The 20,563-nt window shown below is 43.9% G+C and overlaps 1 protein-coding gene across 2 annotated transcripts in view; it reads right to left on the bottom strand.

The window, feature by feature from the left end:
* The window catches only part of LOC110202582 (zinc finger protein 560-like), a 36,284-nt gene extending 16,637 nt beyond the window's left edge, over window positions 1–19,647 (bottom strand). Inside the window, exons 1-7 of one of the 2 annotated variants that reach the window (XM_020978822.2) lie at window positions 19,553–19,647; window positions 18,762–18,860; window positions 17,218–17,344; window positions 16,039–16,139; window positions 12,065–12,191; window positions 11,451–11,546; window positions 6,575–10,566 (exon numbers count right to left, since the gene is read on the bottom strand). In XM_020978822.2, coding sequence (XP_020834481.2) covers window positions 9,344–10,566; window positions 11,451–11,546; window positions 12,065–12,191; window positions 16,039–16,139; window positions 17,218–17,344; window positions 18,762–18,797 — 1,710 coding nt within the window. In that variant the 5' untranslated portion in view covers window positions 18,798–18,860; window positions 19,553–19,647 and the 3' untranslated portion in view covers window positions 6,575–9,343. Of the gene's footprint in view, window positions 1–6,574; window positions 10,567–11,450; window positions 11,547–12,064; window positions 12,192–16,038; window positions 16,140–17,217; window positions 17,345–18,761 lie in introns of those variants that run through there. The other variant, XM_078154501.1, reaches the window with a different exon arrangement.
* Window positions 19,648–20,563: the final 916 nt, after the last annotated feature.

Genomic DNA, 20,563 nt, shown 5'->3' with positions numbered 1-20,563 from the left:
TCCTTTCTATATGGACCTGAGAGGGGGCCAAGCCGGCAAGCTAAATGCCACTGTATCCTGGAAGCCCATCCCTTCTACATTAGGACTAAGGAGGTGTCCGTTTGTTAGCTGTTCAATGACTTACGAGTGCCTCCTTTGCTCCCAACATGGAAACATCTCAGGGTATCGGTGCTAAGGGCCACTCTTGTGTGACCCTTTGCAAGTCACTCAACTCATCTGCAAAATCAGGGGGCTGGACTCAGTGGTCTCCCTTCCACATCTAAGTCCATGACTGTAGTAACAGGGGGACCAGACAATGACAGCCCCTTCCTTCTGGCTGCTTGAAGATGAGCTAAAATAAGAGATGATTTCAGCAAAAAAAAAAAAAAGAAAGAAAGAAAGAAGAAAGACAAAAGAGAAGAAAGAAAGAAAGAAAGAAAGAAAGAAAAGAAAAAAGAAAGAAAGAAAGAAAAAGAAAGAAAGAAAGAAAGAAAGAGAAAGAAAGAAAGAAAGAAAGAAAAGAAGAAGAAAGAAAGAAAAGAAAGAAAGAAAGAAAGAAAGAAAGAAAGAAAGAAAGAAAGAAGAAAGAAAAGAAGAAAGAAAGAAAGAAAGAAGAAAGAAAGAAAGAAAGAAAGAAAGAAAGAAAGAAAAAGAAAGAAAGAAAGAAAGAAAAACAGTATTTCAAAACCTTTAGGACAGCGGTTTCAAAGAGAAATGGAAACAGGTATATTGACTTAGGCAACTATAAACTAACATCGTCTGTGTTTTAATTGGCCTTTATTTTATTCAATATTTTCTAATCACATTTTAATCTGCATCAGTGGAGTGTTATGTGTTTGACATCCCTAGGTGAGGACACAGGTAAAGCCCTCCCTATGGGAACAGTCTTATCTCTAGGTGCTTTCTTCAGTAAAAGAGAGAAAGGAGACCAGAGGCGAAAGACTCAAAGAAACCCCAGAAGCAGTGAATTAAAAAAACAAATCGACATCAAATTGGAAATCCTAAAAATCAGGAGATTAACCAAACTGAAGAGAAGAGCAAGAAACAAACAACCAATCAAATTTACAAATAGAACTAGGACTTGGTTTTGTTTGCTGGGGAAAAATTAATAAAATTAAATAGTCTTTTTTTTTTTAAGAGTGAGATGAAAAGCAGTTCTTTTATTGGCCATAAAGCAAGAAGAGTCATGAAGTGCACTTTTAAAAAGGAGTGACCCCTGGCCCATCTCTTCTGTCTATGAGCCTTCCCCACTACCCCAGCAGGAACAGTTGTATAGCACACGTGCAGGTACCTTGTTGTGAGTCCTGAGTACGGGTAAGCAGAGTGACTTCAGGATAGGCATGTAGTGCCCCCTAGTGTTGTAACAAGCAAGCACTGTTAGGTGAGCATCTCTGTGTGTGTGTGATGGAGGCCTGTTATTTCAGCAGCAAACAAGCAGAAGGATCACAAATTCTCCTCAAATGTCCAGATGCAATCTAATTAAAGTGGGGCAGGGGGAAGCATGGCACATCAAGCAAATATACTCATGTTTGGCCACGCCCAAACTGAAGGGTCGGGGGAAGGCATGTGGATAAAGAGCAGAAACATCCCAAACTTGGCACAGAGACACGATATTGGAATGAGGAGAGACTTCAATTAACCAGATATCAAATAGTGGTTATTCTTTGACAAAAGTAGAGCAACTAATTTTTTTCACTTCCCTTAATGATGATTTCATCCTTCAACAGATACAGGAAACCACCAAGGAGAATTCTTTCCTGCCTCCTCCCCTCCTTAAAATTAATGCCTACCCTCAGTGGATTGTCTCCAATTTATTCTGTCTCAAGCCTGTTTGTACTTCGTTGTTTGCATGTCCTCTCCCCATTAGGCTGTGACCTCCTGGAGGGAAGGACTGTGTCTAGCTTCATTTGTATATCCAACCGTAGAACTATGCCTTGCACATGATAAGGGTTTAATAAATGCTTGGTGACTTCACTGCTCTGAAAAGAATTCACTTAATATTTCTGCCTTTCTACATTTGATTTTGAGGTTTTCAGTGCCCCAATACCTGGACAATTTTTGTGTAGGTGCCATGAGCTGCTGAGAAAAAAAAAAGGTACATTCCTTTCTGTTCCCATTCAGTTTTCTCCAAAGGCCTGTCATATCTAACTTTTCTAACATTCTATTCACCTCCTTAGTTTCTATCTTGTTTATTTTTGGTTGGATTTATTGAGTTCTGAGAGGGGACAGCTGAGGTCCCCCATGAGTATAGTTTTGCTGTCTACTTCTTTAATTTTTCATTTAAGAATTTGGATGCTATACCACTCAGTGCATATGTTTAGCATTGATATTACTTCATTATCTATGGTACCTTTTAGCAAGATGTAGTTTCTTTCCTTATCTCTTTTAATTAGGTCTATTTTTGCTTTTGTTCTGTCTGAGATCAGGATTACTACCTTTGCTTTTTTTTTGTTTTACTTCAGCTGAAGCATAATAGATTCTGCTCCAGCCCTTTACCTTCACTCTGTGTGTCTCTGTATTTACAAGTATGTTTCTTGTAAACAACATATTGTAGAATTCTGGCTTTTGATCCACTCTGCTATCTTTTCTTATTTTATGGGAGAGTTCATCCCATTCACATTCACAGATATGATTACTAACCGTGTATTTCCTTCTATATTATTTTTTTCCTGTTGTCCACTTTCTCCTTTCACCCTTTCCCTCCTCATCAATGTTTTGCTTCTCACTACTGCCTTCCCTTTTGTCTCCTCCTTTCTGTCAGCCCCCTCCCCTTTAGTTAATCTCCTTTCCTCCTACTTCCTTGTCAGATAGGATAGATTTCTGCATTCAACTGATTGAGTATATTATTTTCTCTTTGAGCCAGTACTGATGAGAGTAAGGTTCAAGTGATGTCTATTGCCCACCCATCTTCCCCTCCACTGTAGTATGTCTTTCTAACCTCTTTGTGTGAAATAACTTACCCCATTCTACCTCTCCCTTCATTCCAAATCCAGTGTACTCCTCTTTCTCATCCCTTAATTAATCTTTATGCCATTCCCTCAAATTTACCTTAGTGGTACTTTTTTTTTTGGTGAGGCAATCGGGGTTAAGTGACTTGCCCAGGGTCACACAGCTAGTAAGTGTCAAGTGTCTAAGGTCAGATTTGAACTCAGGTCCTCCTGACTCCAAGGCCAGAACTCTATCCAATGTACCACCTAGCTGCCCCCAGTGGTACAATTTTTAAGAATTGCAAGTATCATCTTTCCATGTAGGGATGTAAACAGTTTAGCTCTACTGAATCCCTTATGTTTTCTTTCCTCTTTTTACCTGTTTGTGCTTCTCTTGGGTCTTGAGATCAAAACTTTTTGTTCAATTCTGGTCTTTTCCTTATGAGAGCTTGAAATCCTTCGATTTCATTGAATGACCATTTTTCCCTTGAAGTATTATGATTAATTTTACCAGGTAGGTGATTGTTGGTTGTAGTCCTAGCTTCTCTGTCTTCCAGAATATCATATTCCATGATCTCTGATCCTTTAATGTTGCAGCTGCTAAGTCCTGTGTAATCTTGATTGTGGTTTCCCAGTATTTGAATTGTTTCTTTCAGGCCACTTGCAGTCATTTTTCCTCGACCTGATAGTTCTGAAGTTTGGCTATAATATTTTTTGGAGTTTTATTTTGAGATCTCTTTTCTGAGGTGATCAGTGGATTCTTTCAATGCCCATTTTGCCCTCTGGTTCCAGGATATCAGGGCAGTTTTCTCTGATAATTTCTTGAAAGATGCTGTCCAGGTCCTTCTTTTGATTATGGCTCTCAGGTTGTCCAATGATTCTGACGTTGTTTCTCCTGGATCTATTTTCCACGTCAATTTTTCCAATGAGGTATTTTACATTTTCTTCTATTTTTTTCATCCTTTTGATTTTGTTTGACTGATTCTTGATGTCTCATAGAGTCACTAATGTCCACTTGCCCAGTTATAAGTTTTAAGGAGTCGTTTCCCTCAGTTAGCTTTTTGTACCTCCTTTTCCATTTGACTAATTGTACTTTTTAAGGAGTTATTTTCTTCAATGGATTTTTGTATCTCCTTTTCCATTCGGCCAATTCTACTTTCTAAGCAGTTTTCTTTTTCCAAGCTGTTGACTCTTTTTTCATAATTCTGATGCAAAACTCTCATTTCTTTTCCCAGTTTTTCTTCTACCTCTCTTATCTGATTTTTCAGCTCCTTTTTGAACTCTTCTTCCATGAGTTCTTTGTGGGCTTGAGACCACTTCCTGTTTTTCTTTGGGGATTTGCCCATAGTTGTTTTGACACTGTTGTCCTCTTCTGAGTTTGTGTCTTAATCCTCCCTGTCACCATATTAACTTTCCATTGTCACATTCTTTTTGTTGTTCTTTTTTTGCTTATCTCTTTTGGCCTTTTTCCCTTCTTTTCAATCTGGGCTCTGCTCCTGGGGTGGAAGGGGCACTGTCTCGGGCTTCTTGTGCCAGGGGCCTTTCACCTGGTACTGCACTGATGTTGCCCTGAGGCCCAAGGAGGACCTTCGTGTCTGGTGCTGTTCTGTGGGAGTGGGTGGGGGGTGGCGGTTTAGCAGCTTGCCTGGTACCCAGATGGGGTCCTAATGGTGGCGTCTGGCACGTGCTGAGGTTGGTGGGGTGTTCCTGCATTGGTGTGTGTTTCCCCAAGGCTTCACTGAAGCACATGGTGGTCCCTGCACTAGCAGCTGCCTACAGCCTGGCCATCTCAGGTTATGTGTGGAGCCCTGGGCTGGTGTCTGCCCATTTGCTTAGGCACCTGTAGAGTTGGTGTCAACCTGTTTGCCTGGAGCTGCAGTCTCAGAACTGGCATCTGCCCATTCCCCTGGCTATGCTGAGCCATGTGGGGCAGGGAGCCTGCTTCACCAGGCTGGTGGAGCTCAGGACCCACTTGGGCTCAGGATCTCCTGCTTGTTTGTGGAGGCGGGACTTGCTGCTGGCTTGCTGGGGTGCTTCCTGTCCTGGACTGCACTCCCCTTTTACCCAAGTGAGACAGACCCTTCTGGCCAAACTTCCATGTTTCTTGGGCCAAGAGTATTTCACCCCATCTTTTTGCTGGTTCTGCTGTTCCAAGGTTTCTTTTGGGGTACTATTTTATCGTTGTTTGGAGGTGAGTATGGGAGAGTTAGGGCGATTTCCTGCTTACTTCACCATCTTGGCTCCCAGAAGTAAAACAAACAAACAAAAAACCTTTAAAACTTCTAAAGAAACACCTTTCCCATGAAGTTTTCCCTGATCTCCAAGCCCAGAGGCCATCACTCTAAACCCAAATAATTTACCTTGTGCTTAGTTTTGCATACATTTTCTTTATAGGTGTTCATGTATAAATAGCTGGGCACCTTGAGGAGGTGGCAGGAGGGGGCATGGGAACTCGTATCACCACCAGCCCCTTGGCCATCCGACAGACCTTGAGCCTTGGCAATAGCACTGTACCCCCAAACCACCAGCCCCATAGTCATCACCAAGGGCAGAAATCATAGTGGGGAGGGGCTCCTCTGTCCTCATCGTTACCAACAACAACTGTCAACTGCCACCAACAAGCCAACAGGCACAGAAGGGCCAGCCATTCCAATCAATTGCCAACCAAGTGTCACAGACAGGGCAGGCAAGCCTAAGGAAGGCACCCTGAGGGAGATATGGAAGGCAGTACATGCCACACAAGTCAGACCACAAGCACCACCACCTTGGCCACCAACTCCCCTCGGCATCTGGTGGGAGATGGTCCGGGCCCCTGAACCCAAGAGCCCGGGGAACTGCAGTCTTCCAGCCCAGTGCCCTCAGCCATCACTCGGGGAAAAGCCCCAGGGGAGATGCAGCCTGCACACCCCTCCTGTAGGGGCTAAAGCCACAATTGCTGAAGACCCAGAAGAGAAAGTCACTGACATGAAAGTCTTTGACATTGTCAGATGGTTCAACATCGGAAAGTGATGTTTCTGTCAGTGTAAATGACATTAAAGAAGAGGCATTGCCATCTGCTTTACAGCAGCACCCTAAGAACCATGGGACCTTTTAATAATATTATTATCATATCTGGCACATTTATAGAGCCTTCTATGTGCTGGACACTATTCTAAGGGCTAAACAGATAATTCAGTGGATCCTCCCAACAACCTTGTGAGGCAGACATTTTCTCCATTTTAAAGATGAGGAAACAGAGGCCCAAAGAGGTTAAGTGGAAGTATCTGAGGGTGAATTTGAACTTGTGGCTTCCTGATTCCAGGCCCAGCCCTATGTGCCCTGTAGCACCCCTAGCTGCCTGACTTATACCGGACCTACTCCGTGTTGTGTGCCCCATAAGAATGAGCTCCTTATAAGCAGGGACTGTCTTACTTTTTCTGTTTGCATGCTGAGTCATTTATTTTGTCTCCCCCAATGGAAGATTCTTGAAGTCAAGGACTACGTCCTCTGTCTCCACAGCACCACGCCTGAGCCACTGAAGGTGCTTGCTGATTGACTGAAATCAGGGGGTTCTCATCCAGTAAAATGCGTTGGGAAAAATCAGGCAGAATTAGTACAAAAGGTGAAATGTCAAAGGACGTCAAATTTGGAGAGGAAGGAAGCTCTTATAACTCACCAAATAGGAGAAATGACTAATTCCCCCAAATAGGGGATTCCACAGATTTATTTTCTTGAGACAAACAGCCAAAGTAATGGAAGAGTTCTCAGAAGGGAAAAAAAAATACAAATAACCAACTTTAAACTTCTCCCAGTTCTCTAGGAATAAAAAAAGTACCTTCAGGATCCTCCCTTAGGTAGCCCCATCCTCCCTTTCCAACCCTATTCCACGTCAGTCCTCTCTGCACATTATAGGGGCCATCCAACTGGCTAATTTGCTGCTCCTCATGCACTACACTATCTACAATGTTACGCCCTTCTCCTAGCTGTTGCTCATTCCCAGAAAGCCCTCTCTCCTTGCCTCTGTCTCTTGCAATCTTGTTTCCTTCAAGAGCTCTGACCTGGTCTGATTATTTCAAAGAACAATTTGGAAGTATGTCTGAACAGATATAAAACCATGCATACCCTTTGACCCAGCGATCCCACTACTAGGTCTGTATCCCAAAAAGATCATAAAAATGGGCAAAAGAGCCATATGTACAAAAATATTTATAGCAGCTCTTTTTGTGGTGGCAAAGAATTGGAAATGGAGGGGCTGTCCACCAATTGTGTAATGGATGAATAAGTTGTGGTATGTCATTGGGATGGAATACTATGGTGCTATAAGAAATGGTGAGGGGGGATGGTTTCAGAAAAATCTTGGCAGACTTACATGAACTGATACAAAGTGAAATGAGCAGAACCAGAACACTGTGCATAGTAATAGCAATATCACAATGATAATCAACTGTGAAAGACTTGGCTATTGTAATCAAGACCACGATCCATAACAATTTCAAAAGACTCATGAAGAAAAATGCTATCTACCTCTACAATATATGCTGAAAAAAGGCATAATAATAAAAAGGATGAACTCTGAGTACATATTAAAGCATTTTTTAACTTCCTTGGTTTTTTGTTTTTGCAACATGTCTGATATAATAATACTTTGCTTGATTTCACATGTATAACTTAAATCATACTGCTTGCTTTCTCAACAAGTGGCAGAGGAGTGGAGTAAAGGAGAAAACTCAGAACTCAAAATAATTTTTTTCATTAAAATTTGAATGGGAGGTTAATAGCTGTGAGGTTCAAAATTGTTCGATCTTCAAGAAAAAACACTGAGGTAGACCTCTGAGCCAACAACCATTTATTAAAGGGACTCTTCAATGAATAGGACCTCAGAACTTCCTCACAGTCTGAGATGCCTCCTTTCCCCAGGACCTTATTTTTATAGGGCTTGATACCCAGACACTCAGAAGAGACAAAGTAAAATACAGTCAAGGCAAGGGTCATCCCTGCTGACGTAAGATGGGCCCCTCCTCCTGTTGGGCAAGAGAGGGTGGGTCAGAGGCACAAAAATATAAGTGATTTTCCATATCACATTAAGACATCCCACCCATGCTAGGGTTGGTCATGCCCTCATCACCCAAAATGGTGGACATCCTCTAGGGAGCACTCCTGTGGTTAGGCAAGTGAACCTTGGTACTTTTTTAACAGGTTATTAAATGTAATTTAAAGTTTGGGGCCCATTATAACAATCTATCTTATTTAATTATCCCTAGATGTATGTAAAATATGTATTAACACATGTAATAAAATGTATATTACTAGATGAGTATGTCAGTAATAATTACTAACAATCACTACCCCTATGGAATCACACTAAACTGATCAATACTGATTGGAATAAAATAAGAGCCCAATAAATCATTCCTCACATTTTCTGATGAGGTGGGGGTGGGTGGGCCTGGAATAGCTTTATGGTCTTGCCTTTTCTTCCTTGTCTTGGGGAAATGGAGACATGGCAAACTCCAGGCTCATCTGTCATAGCCAGCCAGCCAGGCTCCACACACATACACACACACACACCCTCTCCCTGGTTCTACAGTTAACTTTCCAGAAGGCTTTGCAAATGACAAAGATGGTGTGACGTGCCCTACTGTTCCTATCTTCTGGTTCATTGCACCATCTCCTCCCCGTCAGGAGATGGAACTTCCCTAGGTCAAACTGACCTAGAGGGTGTTCCATGTCCCACCTACTCTTCGTGCTTGAAATACACACTGGGAATCCCAAGCTTCCCTCAAAGGGGATTGAGGGGAAGGGACAAAACTAAGCTAATTTTTTTGAGTCATCAATATGTTTGACATGCATACTACTTATGCCTTAAGTAACAAGAGATTATAGGTACATGATGCTTTAACGTTTAGTCTTTTACACATACTATCTCAAGACATTGATAAAAATGTTCAACAGACCAGGCCTAAGTACAAATCCCTAAAGGCACTTGAGCGCTGACCGCTTTCCAAGCTGCTATTAACCATCCAAAACTACTCAAATTGTTCTAATGGCACCTAATTATACTATTGTCTGTCCTACATCTGTCTATCTTCCATGTTGGAAGCGTGATACTCGGGAAGTTCTGTTCTGGCTGAAGGACTGTAATTTTTCTTTTATTGATGGTCCTTTTATTTCTTGGACACATCACTGCCACTCACCACAGACTCTCTCCTCCCCAGGAAAGAGCTCCCCTGTAACAATTACATATTGTCAAGGAAAGTAAGTCAACACACTGGTTACTTATGGGAGTACATGTATCATTTGCCTCTCTAGTCAATGACCCCCCTATATTGAGGAAAAATAGTCCATCATCATAAATTGAAGGGCTTTCTATGTGGACTATATTTCTTGGATCCTTTCCAATATTAACTAAATTTGTCAAAAAGTCTCTTCCAGAGAAAAGTTTTGCTTCAATGATTATATTAATGAAGTTTCTCTCCATCATGAATTCTATAATGTTCAGTAAGTGCTGTGATCCGGCGGAATGCCTTCCCACATTCATGACATCCATAAGATTTCTGTCTGCCATGTATTCTTTTATGGGATGAAAGACCAGTGCTCCGGGTAAAGGATTTTCCACATTCCGTGCATTCATAGGGTTTCTCTCCAGTATGAGTACTAATGTGGCGAGTAAGATCAGACTTCTGAGGGAATGCCTTTCCACAGTCACTGCATTCATGAGGCTTTATTCCTTTATGAGTCCTCCGGTGCAGAGAAAGATTGGAGCTTGATCCAAATGTCTTCCCACATTCACTGCACTCATAGGATTTCTCTCCAGTGTGAGTTCTCCGATGTCGAGTCAGTGTTGTGTTCCGTGGAAAGGCTTTCCCACAAACATTGCATTTAAAAGGTTTTTCTCCAGTATGAATCCTGTAATGTCGTATGAGATCAGTCTTTTGGCGGAAGGCCTTTCCACAGTCACTGCATTCAAAAGGTTTCTCTCCAGTATGAATTCTGAAATGCTGTATGAGATTTATCTTCTGCTGGAAGGCCTTTCCACATTCACTACATTTATAAATTTTGTTTTTATTCTGAATGCTAGAGAGTTGAGTAAGAGCTGCCTTCTGACAAGATATCTCCCCACATTTAGTCGATTCATAACACTGTTTTTCTGTATCAGTTCTCTGGTGCAGACTAAGTTCATTATTCAGGAGGAAAGAATTCCCACTTTTGTGAAGTTTCCCTTCAACATGAATTCCATGTTTTTTAATGTGGTCCGAATCACAATCAAAGGTTTTTTGAAATCTGTTAACCTTAGATTGCTTATCCTTTGAACAGATTTGATTACATTGTCTTTGGTCTGAATACACAGTAAAACTCTTTCTCTGGATATCACCTTTATAGAGATTCCTTACTACAGATACCCCCTGTGGTAGGCAAAGGACTGGCTCGAGGCTGGATGTGTGCCTGTATTTACTGCATTCAAAGTCTCTCCCTTTCCCCGGAGCTTCTGTCTGCATTAGTTTTACCAGTCTAGGATGATTCTCATTGCTCTGCTCTTTCTTTGAACTGCCATAACGCTCCCAGGCTCTCCTCATCTTGGAGACGCATGGAGCATGCTGTGAAAATGTTTTCTGGGATAAGTTTTCCATGGAAACACTCATCATTGGCGACGACTCCTTGGAATGAGGTCTGGTGTCCCAATCTAAAAGGAAGAACAAGTGTAAACACCCTTTTCCTTGGATGAATAAGCTTTTGTTTATGCTTCACTTTCCCTGGTATTCTGGCTGTTACAAGAAATGTACATATTGTTTTCACCTGAATTGAAATCTATTTGTGTCTTCAAAAATTTGTAATCACTATGCTTATCCTTCCATATAGCCTAATAATTATATTAAGGGAAATGCCAAAATGGATGCAGATGATACACAATCAATGGAAATACAGAAGTTTCCTGGCTCCCTTACACCAATAAGAACAATGTAGTTTGAAGTATTTTTTGGGGGGAGGTAAATGTCTTCATCATACCTGGAGAGAGTGATGCGAGTATGAACACTGAGTCTAAGAAGAGGAAGTTATGTGTACCTCCTACATTAAAAAATTCTACTTTGCTTTCCAAAAAGATTAAAACAACTCAAAGTAACACCCATGGTGGAGAAGTGTTCCTGCATTCTGGATTTTTTTTTTTTGGCTAGGCAATGGGGTTAAATGACTTGCCCAGGGTCACACAGCTAGTAAGTGTTATATGTCTGAGGCCAGATTTGAACTCAGGTCCTCCTGAATCCAGGGCAGGTGCTCTATCCACTGCGCCACCTAGCTGCCCCCCATTCCTGCATTCTGAAAGCACCAACAGAATCAGATTTATCTATCCATACCAACTGACTCTGATATAAAAGGTGACATCATCCAAACAAAATGGAGGAGTGGGAAAGAAATTGTCTATAAGATCTATGGCTGGGAGAAGAGTTCATGACCAAAAAATTCATCCAGAGGATCACAAATTTGCCCATTTTCGGAGGCTCACAGATGAATGATCAGTGGAGCATTAATGTGTCATGTACTCAATGTCCTTAGCACTCACTTGCTCACCTGGCCAGATGGTTCTCAGGACACTACCCATTGGAATCCCATGTGCTTCCCCTGACTCCAGATGAGAGAACATGTCCAAGTTGGATACTGCAAGACCTAGTCATGAGAAACGGCAAAGTGAGGGAGAGGGAGGGTCACCTCAGAGCCCAAACCACAAAACCCACTAAAAGCAAGCGAGGAAGGACCAGGGAGTTTCAGGGCTATGGAGGACCACACAGAAAACATCTCAAAGGTGATCTGGTTTATTTTCCTGGGAAGATACAGGAATGGGACAAAGAATGGAGTTGGGTTCAGAAAGACAATGAGTTCTTTTAAACATTCAATACTAAGGTATCTGGAACCCTCATGACTCCAAACACTGCCCTTGGACTTTAGAAAGCATCTCTGGCATGAGGGAACAGAGCTGGCGTGAAATCACATTATTAAACAGTTAGGTTCCAGACACACAAAACAAGGGCCCTTCAGCTGGGACCAGGGAGAGGCCACATTTACAAATGCTTGTTTTTGTTTGCAGGTCAAAGCATTAGTGCGGAACACTAGATATAGTCTCCAAGGGAAGGAAGCAAATAACCTTTCGTGGGCAGATCCTGAGTCCCCAGAGGAGCCATCATTACCCAGGCTGACCAGGTTCCTGTAGTTCTCCAGCACCACCTCCCAGTAAAGCTCTTTCTGGGATGTGTCCAGGTAGCCCCACTCCCTGCAAGTGAAGTCCACCACCATGTCCTTGAATGTCACTGATTCCTGAAACAAATAATTTTGTGCTCAACCAGGGACCAGAGCCCAGATGGACCTAGGGTGGCAGGTAAAGGGGGCAGGAATCAGGAAGACTGATTCTTATTATATTCAAGTTTTAGAGTGTTCAAAGTCAAACGTTCAGGAGTATTTATGACACAGCTCAGGCTGTACCAGATTCTGAATCATGTAATAAAACAACAGTCATTGTCAAGACCATAAGCATTTATGGAACGTCTGCCCTGCATCAGCCTCTGTGCTGAGCCCTGGGGATACAAATGAGGGCAAAAGCAGTCCCTGCCCGAAGGAGATTACAGTCTAATGAGGGAGACAGCAGGCACCTGACTACTGACGATCAAGGTCTAGAACCCATCACAACCACCTTGGGAAGGCCAGCATTCCTCATCCCCACTTTACAGATGGGCAAACTGAGGCTAAGAAAGGCTTTGTGGATTGTTCAGGTTCACAGATAGGATCAGAGCTATGGCTCCCATAGAATAGAAAGGGAATATACCTTTTCGGCAGTGGCACATGGCACCTTTATAAAACTGGCCATATATTAAGGCATAAAAACCTTACTGTCAAATGCAGAAAAGCAGAAACATGAAACACATCCTTTTCAAATCATAATGGAATAAAAAGTACATTTTATAAAAGACCATGGAAACAGATTAACAATTAATCAGAGACAAAATAACCTAATCTTAAAGAATGAGTGGGTCAAAGAACAAATCACAGAAACAATAAATGATTTCATTAAAAGAGAATGATAATAATGAGACACCATACCAAAACTCATGGGATGCAGCAAAACTAGCAGAGGAAGATTTATATCTCTAAATACTCATATGAACAAAACAGAGAGCAAGTCAATGAAGTGGGCATGCAATTAAAAACCCAGAAGTAGAACAAATTAAAAATCCTCAATTAAACACCAAACTGGAAATCCTAAAAATTAAAGGTGAGATCAATAAAATTGGATATGAGAAAACCACTAAATTAATAAATAAAGCAAGGAGCTGGTTTTATGAAAAACAACAAAATAGAAAGACCGCTGGTTAACATGATTTTCAAAAAGAGAAGCAAACAAAATCACTAGTATCAAAAATGAAAAGGGTGAATATACTACTAATGAAGATGAAATTAAAGCAATTATTAGGAGTTATTTTGTCCAATTATATGCTAATAAATTTAACAATCTAAGCGAAATGGAGGAACACTTACAAAAATACAAACTGTCCAGACAAAAGAAGAAAAAAAAGGATAGCTAAATAAACCTGTTTTAGAAAAAGAAACCAAACGAGCCATAAATGAGCTTCCTAAGAAAAAAGTATCAGGAACAGATGGATTTCCAAGTGAATTTTACCAAGCATTTAAAGATCAATTAATTCCAATATTAAATAAAATATCAGTAACAATGGACAAAGAAGGAGTCCTACCTAACTCCTTTCATGAAACAAATATGATGCTGATACCTAAACCAGGAAGAGCAAAACCAAAGAAAATTATAGATGAATTTCAGTAATGAATATGGATATAAAAATCCTAAATAAAATACTAGCTAGGAGATTATAGCAATATATCACAACAATTATACCTTGTAACCAAGTGGAATTTATACCAGGAATGCAGGGCTGGTTCAGTATAAGGAAAGTTATTAACATAATTGATTATATCAATAAAAAAATCAACAAAAATAATATGATTATATCAATAGATGCAGAATAAGCTAGAAGCTTAACCCATAAAATCAGGAGTGAAACAAGGATGCTCATTATTATTAATATTATTCAATATTATACTAGAAATGCTAGCAATAGAAAAAAGAGAAAAAAAAGAACCTGAAGGATTAGAGTGGGCAACGAGGAAATAAAACTATCTCTTTTTTGCAGATAATATCATGATATATTTGGAAAATCCTTAAGATTCAACTAAAAAACAGATGAAACAATAATTTTAATAAAATAGCAGGATATAAAATAAACCCACATAAATCATCCACATTTTTACATATCATCAACAAAGCCCTGCATTTAAAATAACCATAGACAATATAAAAGACCTGGGAGTAATACTTGCAAAGACAAATCCAGGAACTACATGAACATAATTATAAAACACTTTTTATATAAATAAAGTCACATTTAAACAATTGGAGAAATATTAATTGCACATGAGTGGGCCAAACCAATATAATAAAAATGACAATTCTACCTGAAGTAATCTACTTATTCAGTGCCATCCCCACTACGAAAAAATTATTTTATTGAGCTAGAAAAAGTAATAACAAAATTCATTTGGAAAAACAAAAGGTCAAGAACATTAAAGGAATTAATGAAAAAAAAAGTAAAAGAAGGAGGTCTAGCAGTACCAGATCTTAAATTGTATCATAAGGTAGTACTGGCTAAGAAGGAGAATGGTCGATAAGTGGATTAGAGTAGGTATGAAACACACAGTAGTAAACGATTATATTAAACTCATGTTTGATAAATGTAAAGATGTAACATTTTGGGATAAGAACTCACTATTTAGTAAAAATTGCTGGGAAAACTGGAAAGCAGACTGGCAGAAACTGGATATAGATCACTATCTTATACTATTTACCAAGATAAGGTCAAAATGGATACATGACCTAAACATAAAAGGAGATCCCATAAGTAAGTTAGAGAAGCATTAAACATTAACTATCAGATTTATGTATAGAAGAAGAATTTACAAATAAATAAGAGATACAGAGCATTGTGGTATATAAAATGGATAATTTTGATTACATTAAATTAAAAAGGTTTTGTACAAATAAATCCACCTTAACCAAAATTAAAAGGAAAGCAGAAAGCTGGGGGAAAATTTTTGTTGACAGTTTGTCAGATAAAGGCCTCATATCTTAAATATGTAGAAAACTGGGTCAAATTTATAAGAATGAGTTATTCCCCAATTAATAAATGATCAAAGCATATGAACAGGCAGTTTTTAAAAGAAGAAACAAAATCTATATAGTCACATGAAAAAATACTCTAAATTACTGATTAATGAAATGCAAATTAAAACAAATTTGAGGTACTACCTCATACCAATCAGATTTAAATCTGGTTATCAGGTTATCATGATTGAAGGGGAAAAGATGAATGTTTGAGGAGATATGAAAAACTGGGACATTAATACATTGCTGGTGGAACTGTGAACTGATCTAACCATTTTGGAGAGCAAGCTGGAATTATGCCCAAAGAGTCATAAAACTGTACCCTCGGACTCAGCAATGCCACTGTTTCTTAAGGTGGTAGGGGGCAAAACGGAAAAGAACTTATACGGTCTGCAACATTTATAGTAGCTCTCTTTGTGGTGGCAAAGAACTGGAAATTACAAGAGGCCCATCAATTAAGGAAAGGCTGAATAGGTTGTGGCATATAATGCTGATGGAATGCTACTGTGCTGTAAGAAAAGACAAGCTGGTTGACTTCAGACAAACATGGAAAGACTTGCATGAAATGATGCAGAGTGAATCCAACAGAACCAAGAGAACACTGTATACAGTAACAGCAAGATTGTTCAAAGAATAACTCGGCTATTCTGAGAAATATGAACATTCAAATCAACTACGAAGGGTTCGTGGAGGAAAACGCTCTCCATCCACAGAGAAAAAACGACTATGTGGAAGTATGTGTTGTATAATTCCCACACCGATCTATATGGCATTTGTTTTCTTTAATGAGGAGCTGAGAGGGAGGAAATTTTGGAATACAAAAAGGAACAAAAGAAATGAATAAAATAAACACAAGACAAAAAAGAAATCCAAAGTCAGACTGTAAGAAAAAGGAAGGAAAGAAGGCAGGCAAAAAAAGAGGACGATGCTGCTTACCTGGGGGAGCCTGCTGGTGAGGAACTCGGGGCCTATTCTTCCCTCCTTCCTGCTCCCCACTCTGGCCTGCACCCAGGCCCCTGGGGTCCCACCAGGCAGAGCTAGAAAGGAAAAGGCAGCCATGAGAGAGGTGGGCCCTTCCCCCTCACCCTCCCCAGCCCTGCCTCTGCCTGGGAAATGACCACAGTCCTCCCTGCTCAAAGTGACACCAGGGGCAGCTTGTCTGTGTCTAGGACTTGGGTCAATTCAACATGAATTGATGAAGCCCCCACTGTATGCCTCACTGCATTCTAGGTGCTAGAGATGCCAAGGAGACAGAAACGCCCAGACTGTGCCCCTCCCCCCAGAAATGCCAGGTCATGTGAGGGGCAGGGGAAGGAGGAGGGGGCGCCCTGGGCTGGGGCTGAGGTGAGGAGGCAGGAGGCTCCTTTCCCTAGAAATGCAGGGGGACAGGAGTGTGGAGAAGAGAGCATGAAACCAAATAAAATGGGAGGCTTGTAGCCAGATAGATGAGTGTGGGAGCCTAAGGTCGTCCATGTCAGAGCAGAGGATTTGGGGAGTGGGAGAGGGGTAGGGGTGAGAATGGAAGAGGAGCCAGGGATGGGCAGGGACAGAAAGGTGGAGAAGGGAGAGAGGAAGGGAAATGAGGAAAAAAGGGAGGGGGAGGAGAGAAAGGGGGAAGAAAGGAAGGGGTGGTTCTGCCTCACTGACCCCCAGGGACAGAGGAAGGAGTATTTGCCCCTTTCAAGAGACTAACCACCTGAGGCAAGGACAGCAGAAAGGAAGCGGGAAGGAGGCAGCAGCAGTTTCAAGGGGCAAAAATTCGGACAGATTCAGAGAAACAAGGAGTTCATTTGACCCATTCAATACTGAGCTATCCAGGAGCTGTCTTGACTTCAGTATCTGCCCTGGGACTTGAGAAAGCCTCCCTGGCCTGAAGAGAGAGCTGGAGCAGGCTCACACAATGAAGCAGACAGCTTCCAGCCATACAAAGCAAGAGCCCTTCAGCTGGGACCAGGCAGAGCACAAGAACCCTGTCTCTTGCCCTCACTGTAAGTAACAAATGCTTGGTTTTCTTACAGGCCAAAGCACCAGTGCTGAACAGTGGACCCAGCCCCAGCAGAAGGAAGCACACAACCTTTTGGGGCAGATCCCAAGTCCCCAGAGGAGCCTCCTTACCCAGGCTGACCAGGTTCCTGTAGTTCTCCAGCATCACCTCCCAGTAAAGCTCCTTCTGGGAAGTGTCCAGGTAGCCCCACTCCTCCCAGGTGAAGTCCACAGCCACATCCTTGAAGGTCACTGATTCCTGAAACAAATCAATCTGTGCTTGGCCAGGGACCACAACCCAGATGGATGTGGGAAGGGGAGTGAAGGGGAACAGGAATGAGAAGGACTGATTCTTAGTATATTCAGGTTGCAGAGTGTTCAAAGGAAAATCACAAGGAGCATTTACTACATGCCTCAGGTTCTGAATCATGTAATACAAGAACACTCATTGTCAAGCCCATAAGCACTTGATGGAGTGTCTGCCCTGTGTCAGGCTCTGTGCTGAGCCCTGGGGATACAAATGAGGACAAAAGCAGTCCCTGCCCTCAAGGAGCTCACAGTCTAATGGGGAGACAACAGGCACAGAAGCAGTCCTGAGGGTTCAGCAAGGCCCCAGCAGCTGAGGAGACCAGGAGTGGGTTCCTATAAAAGTCAGGGCTTGAGCTGAATATTGGCAGATTAAGTCAGTGCCTCCAAGAGGGGCAAGGTGAGGGGAGAAAAGCACTCCAGGCAGGGAGGGAAGCAGAGGCAGAGGAGAGATGGGGGTCACATGTGAGGAACAGAAAACAGGCCAGGCTGGCCAGGCCACAGGAAGCAGGAAGGACTTTAACATGCTAAGACACGGGAATGAGGAAGGGCTCAGTTTGTGCAGAGCATTAAATGCCAAATGGAGGACTTTATATTTGATCCTGGAAGGCCTAGGGAGCCACTGGAGTTTATTGAGGGACAGTGGGGGTGACACAGTATGCTACAGGAAAATCACTTTAGTGATTTGTGCAGGAAGGGCTAGAGTGGGGAGAGGCTTGAGGCAGGAGACCCAGATAGGAGGAAGCTGTTTATAAAGTTCAGGTGAGAGAGTAAGAAGGTGTGCACTAAGGTGGTGGAAGGGAAGGGCATCTTTGGGAAGATGTGTGGAGACAGAAAGGAGGAGATTTGGCCAGGGATTTCGTGGAGTCAAGGACGACCCCACAGATGGGAAAGCAGATGACTAGAATCATACTTTAATGAAGGAGCTAAGTATGTCCCTCCCCTCCACATCCCAGAATCCCTGGCATCCTTGAAGATCCAGCTGCAGAGCCCCCTCCTACAGGCCTGCGTTCCCAGCCCCCAGCTGCCTTCCCCAGTCAGGCTTCCTTGCATCTAATGTTATGTTTTCTTGTATGTTCCAATTTATGCATATGGTACCTGCCATGTTGGAATGGACATTTGGGGAGGGAGTAACCACTGAGAGGATCAGAGAAAATCTCCCAGCAGATCCACCTTTCAGGGTCCCCCAGATGTTGAGTCAAGTCAGATAAGCCAGCATTTATTAAGTGCCTGCTGGATGCCAGGCACTGTGGTCTGGTGACTGAATGGCTGATCAGCCCCAGGTGCTCTGAGGACGGAGAGCACTGGGAAAGGACCTGTCTACACTGTGACCCGAGACACCTGCCAGGGAGGAGGACCATGCTGCTTACCTGGGGGGACCTGCTGGTGAGGAACTCGGGGCCCATTCTGGCTCCTTGCTGCTCCCCGCTCTGGCCCGCGCCCAGGCCCAAGGGTCCCACGAGGCGGAGCTGGAAAGGAAAAGGCAGCCAGGAGGGGGGTGGGCCCTTCCCCCTCCCCCCTCCTCAGACCTGCCTCTGCCTGGGAAATGCCCACAGTGATCCCGGGGGCGGCCTGTCTGTGTCCAGGACTTGGGTCAATTCAACGTGCATTGATGAGGCGCCCACTGTATGCCTCGCTGTATTTTAGGTGCTGGAGACGCCGAGGAGACAGAAAAGCCCAGACTGTGCCCCTCCCCCCAGAAATGCTGGGTCACGTGAGGAGGCAGGGGGCAGTGGCAGCGGGGGAGGAGGGGGGGCCTGGGCTGGAGGCTTTCTTCCCAGGGGGTCCGAACCCCAGAAATGCAGGGAGGGGGTGGGCAGGAGCCTTAAGGTCACCCATGTGGGAGGGATGTGGGGAGCAGAAGAGGGGAAAAGGGGAGAAGGGGGAAAGAGGAGGTGGGAAGGGAGGAGGGGGAGGGGAGGAAATAAAGGAGGGATGGGGGAAAAGGAAGGGAAAGAAGTGAGGGGGAGAGAAAGGGGGGAGAAGGGGGAAGGGGAGGGGGAAGAGAGGAGGGAGGGGGCGGGGCGGTACCTCCTCACTGACCCCCCCCCAGGATCGAGGAGCCTTCGCTCCATTTCAGGGACGAGCCAACTGAGGCAAGGAGCGGGGAGAAGGCGGGGGTCCCAGGCGCCCGTCCCCCATCGGGCTCCCCTCCCCTCACCTCGGACCCGGACAAGCAGGGAAAGCTCCTCAGGACCGAACCGCTTAGGGATGGAGCCGCAAAAGGAAACTCCAGCGCCTGCGCAGACGCTCCCTCCGGGGGGATGAGCCCATTGGCTAATTCGCGGAGGGGCGGGTCCTTTCTGGGTTTTCCCGCTCGGGCCACGCCCCCTTTCCCTGTTTCCCAGGATTTGGGGGAGGGGAAATCCGCTCCCTCCCACCGCCTCAGAGGCGCCGGGAACTTTGAGCCAATCAGAGGCGCTGCCGCTGCCGAAGCCCCGCCCCCCTCCCCCGCCCTGCTCGAACTCGGCGCTGACAGTCCCTCTGCCTGTGTCCCGGGGCGACCCCGGAGAGACCCTGGCAGGCGCCCGGAGGCCGAGGGGCCCGCGATGTGTGTAGTGGGTGTTTAATGAATGTTCGTGTCCTCCCTCCCTCCTTCCCATCATGCTGGCTCTTAGGGTCTAACCCTCAGTCTAGGGGTCTTGCCCTAATACCCACCCTGAGGGCTCCATTTCCTCGGGTCTGTCAACAGGCATTTATGAAGTCCTTGTCCCGTGTCAAGCGCAGCGCTGTCTCTCTCCCCTGAGTCCCGGCCCCGCCGTCCCACAGACCGCGGCCGGTCCTAGGGAGAAGCTGGGGGAGGGGGGGCGGGGACTCGGCATCCAGGATGGTCCTGGAAAACAATTGTGTGCCATTCGTGAAATCTTCAAGCACACGTTTACTGAACCCCGCTGTGAGCAGCGCACAGCACCGGGCTGGAAGAAAAACGGGATCTGGATAAGAATACGACCCTCCCCCGCTGGACCGCCCGGTGGGATGGAGACGCCTTCCAGGACTAAGAGCTAGCCTGGGGACAGGCAGACCTAGGGTCGAGTCCCACCTTTTGCACACAGTGGGTGGGCAATTTAGACCACCCACTTAAACACTTGGTGCTCTGGGCATCTCTGGAGGACTCGGTGCTGGAACGAGGAAGACCTGAGCACAAATTCAGTAGTGGACACTTCCTAGCTGA

This window comes from Phascolarctos cinereus, unplaced genomic scaffold (assembly GCF_003287225.1).
Source record: "Phascolarctos cinereus isolate Bilbo 61053 unplaced genomic scaffold, phaCin_HiC Scaffold_4;HRSCAF=312, whole genome shotgun sequence".
Lineage (NCBI taxonomy): Eukaryota > Metazoa > Chordata > Mammalia > Diprotodontia > Phascolarctidae > Phascolarctos > Phascolarctos cinereus.
The sequence above is the reverse complement of the archived record's forward strand: the minus strand, read 5'-3'. Positions and strand labels throughout refer to the sequence as shown.